The following is a 1,892-nucleotide window of genomic DNA, read 5'->3' on the forward strand; positions in this document are numbered from 1 at the left end:
TGTCCAGGTCCCCCAGCCCTCACACTAAGGGTGTCCAGGTCCCCCAGCCCTCACACTAAGGGTGTCCAGGTCCCCCAGGCCTCACACTAGATTGTAAGTCCTGTGCCTGGCGCTGGGGCCTTCCCGCCTTCTCCATCGGCACCACGGCGGTGTCTTGCTGCTCTCCCAAGCCAGGCTCACACGGACAGTGACCCTGGCATGCTGGGACTCCAGCCAGACTGAGCGCAACACTAGATTTATGCTCACGTGAAGTGAGGAGCAAGCGGACCCTGAGGACAGGGCGCCAGCTGTGGCCCCGCAGCCAGGCTGGGCCCTGCTGCTGCTGCCTGTGGCCCTCCCTGCCTGCAGGTGCTGTGCTGCTGCCGAGTGGACACGGCCAAAGCTGCCCTGGGCCCTTTGCTCTAGGCCGCTCTGCTGCTCCCCCCAGTAGGCCACCACGCTCGACAGGTGCTTCCTTCTCCAGCCTCAGTTTCCACAGTAACTTCTGAGGCTGCACAGCATGGTAAGAGAATTCTCGGCTCTGAGGTTCCGAACTGCACCCACAGCATCTGCTGACGGGTGCCAGGCCCACTCCCCCCACCCCCGGGACGCGTGCCAGCGTCCGGATGAGCTGCTGCTCGGACGACGTCGGCCGGCCAAGGCCAGGCCCAGCCCGCTGACCTCACGAGGTCCCAGTGGGCGTGGTCGTGGATCAGGACGAAGAGCGTGTGCGGGTTCTGGAAGGAGTTCTGCAGGAAGGACTTGAACCTGGTCTGTGCCTCGGCGTCCAGCTTCAGCACGTACCGCCCCACCCTCTGCTTGGTCAGGTGCTCCTTCTCCAGGCCGAGCTCCAGCAGAACCCCTGCGCCGGGGAGGGCCCGTCAGCGCCCCACATGCGGCCGCCAGTTCCCACTCACGCCTCGGACACCCCCGGGCATCTCCCGGGGGGGGGGGTGCGAGGCCCGAGACCACCCGGACACAGGCGCCACGGCGGCGGAGAGGCAGCCCCCCGCCCCCCAAACACTGTCCACAGCTGTCGGTACAGGAGCTGGGCCCCGAGGCAGGCTGTGGGGGGGGGGAGCCGCCCCTCCCCCAGGGGCTTTGGAAGCAGGTGACCCCTGGGCGGGGTGACTGAGAGGAAAGCAGAGCCCCCCCACCCCCGACACCAGGGGCCGAGGTGGCCACTCCAGAGCGGCTGCTAGGAGTGAGGCCACTGCCTCGTGCGCCTCACGGCTCATCCCCGACGGCGCGGGGTGGGCACACGGCGCCCGGACACCAGGGCAGGAAGGCTGCCGACCAGTCAGGACCGAGTGAGCTCCGAAGCGTGGGTCTGCTTTCCAGATTCCCAATCCGGGGCCGGTCCTACCCCCAGCACCAGGTATTTCCGAGAGACAAAGTGGGGTGCTCGTGCTCGCCCCACTCGCCTTCGAGGCCGAGACACTGAAACCCCCGCCCAACTGAAGCAGGACAGGGCAGCGGCCCCCGGCCAGCCCGGTACCTGACTGCCAGACGCGGAAGAGGGTCTGCTGGTAGGTGACCTCCGAGGGAGGGGTGCAGATCAGGAAGTCCACCTTCTCGAAGGAGCCCAGGTCCAGGTTCTGGGTGCTGGAGTCGGCGATGGAGCACACGTGCGAGAGGAGCTTCTGGGCCACGGCCAGCTGGAAGGGCCGCAGGCCGAGGGGCTCCGGGCTGTAACCTGGAACCGAAGCCCTGACCCGGTGAGGTGCGGGCGGGCGGGCGGCCACGCCGACCTCTGCTGGGAGGCAAACGCGGCCCGGGGAGCACAGCGACACCCCGCAGCGCCTGCCGGGCTCGCCCAGACTCGGCCGCACGACACGCGCCCCCAGGTTTCCTCAAGTGCGTGAGCCGAGGGCTGTGAGCGGCCCTGGAGGGGCAGGACGGCACCCAGGACG

The 1,892-nt window shown here is 68.6% G+C and overlaps 1 protein-coding gene across 1 annotated transcript in view; it reads right to left on the reverse strand.

Moving 5' to 3' along the window:
• GREB1 (growth regulation by estrogen in breast cancer 1) overlaps positions 1–1,892 on the reverse strand; it is a 63,304-nt gene that overhangs the window by 25,041 nt on the left and 36,371 nt on the right. Inside the window, 2 exon segments of the mRNA XM_012727364.1 lie at positions 661–841; positions 1,478–1,675. Of these exon segments, the coding sequence (XP_012582818.1) occupies positions 661–841; positions 1,478–1,675 (379 nt within the window).

This window comes from Condylura cristata, unplaced genomic scaffold (genome assembly GCF_000260355.1).
Source record: "Condylura cristata isolate star-nosed mole 26May11 unplaced genomic scaffold, ConCri1.0 scaffold00020, whole genome shotgun sequence".
Classification (NCBI taxonomy): Eukaryota; Metazoa; Chordata; class Mammalia; order Eulipotyphla; family Talpidae; genus Condylura; species Condylura cristata.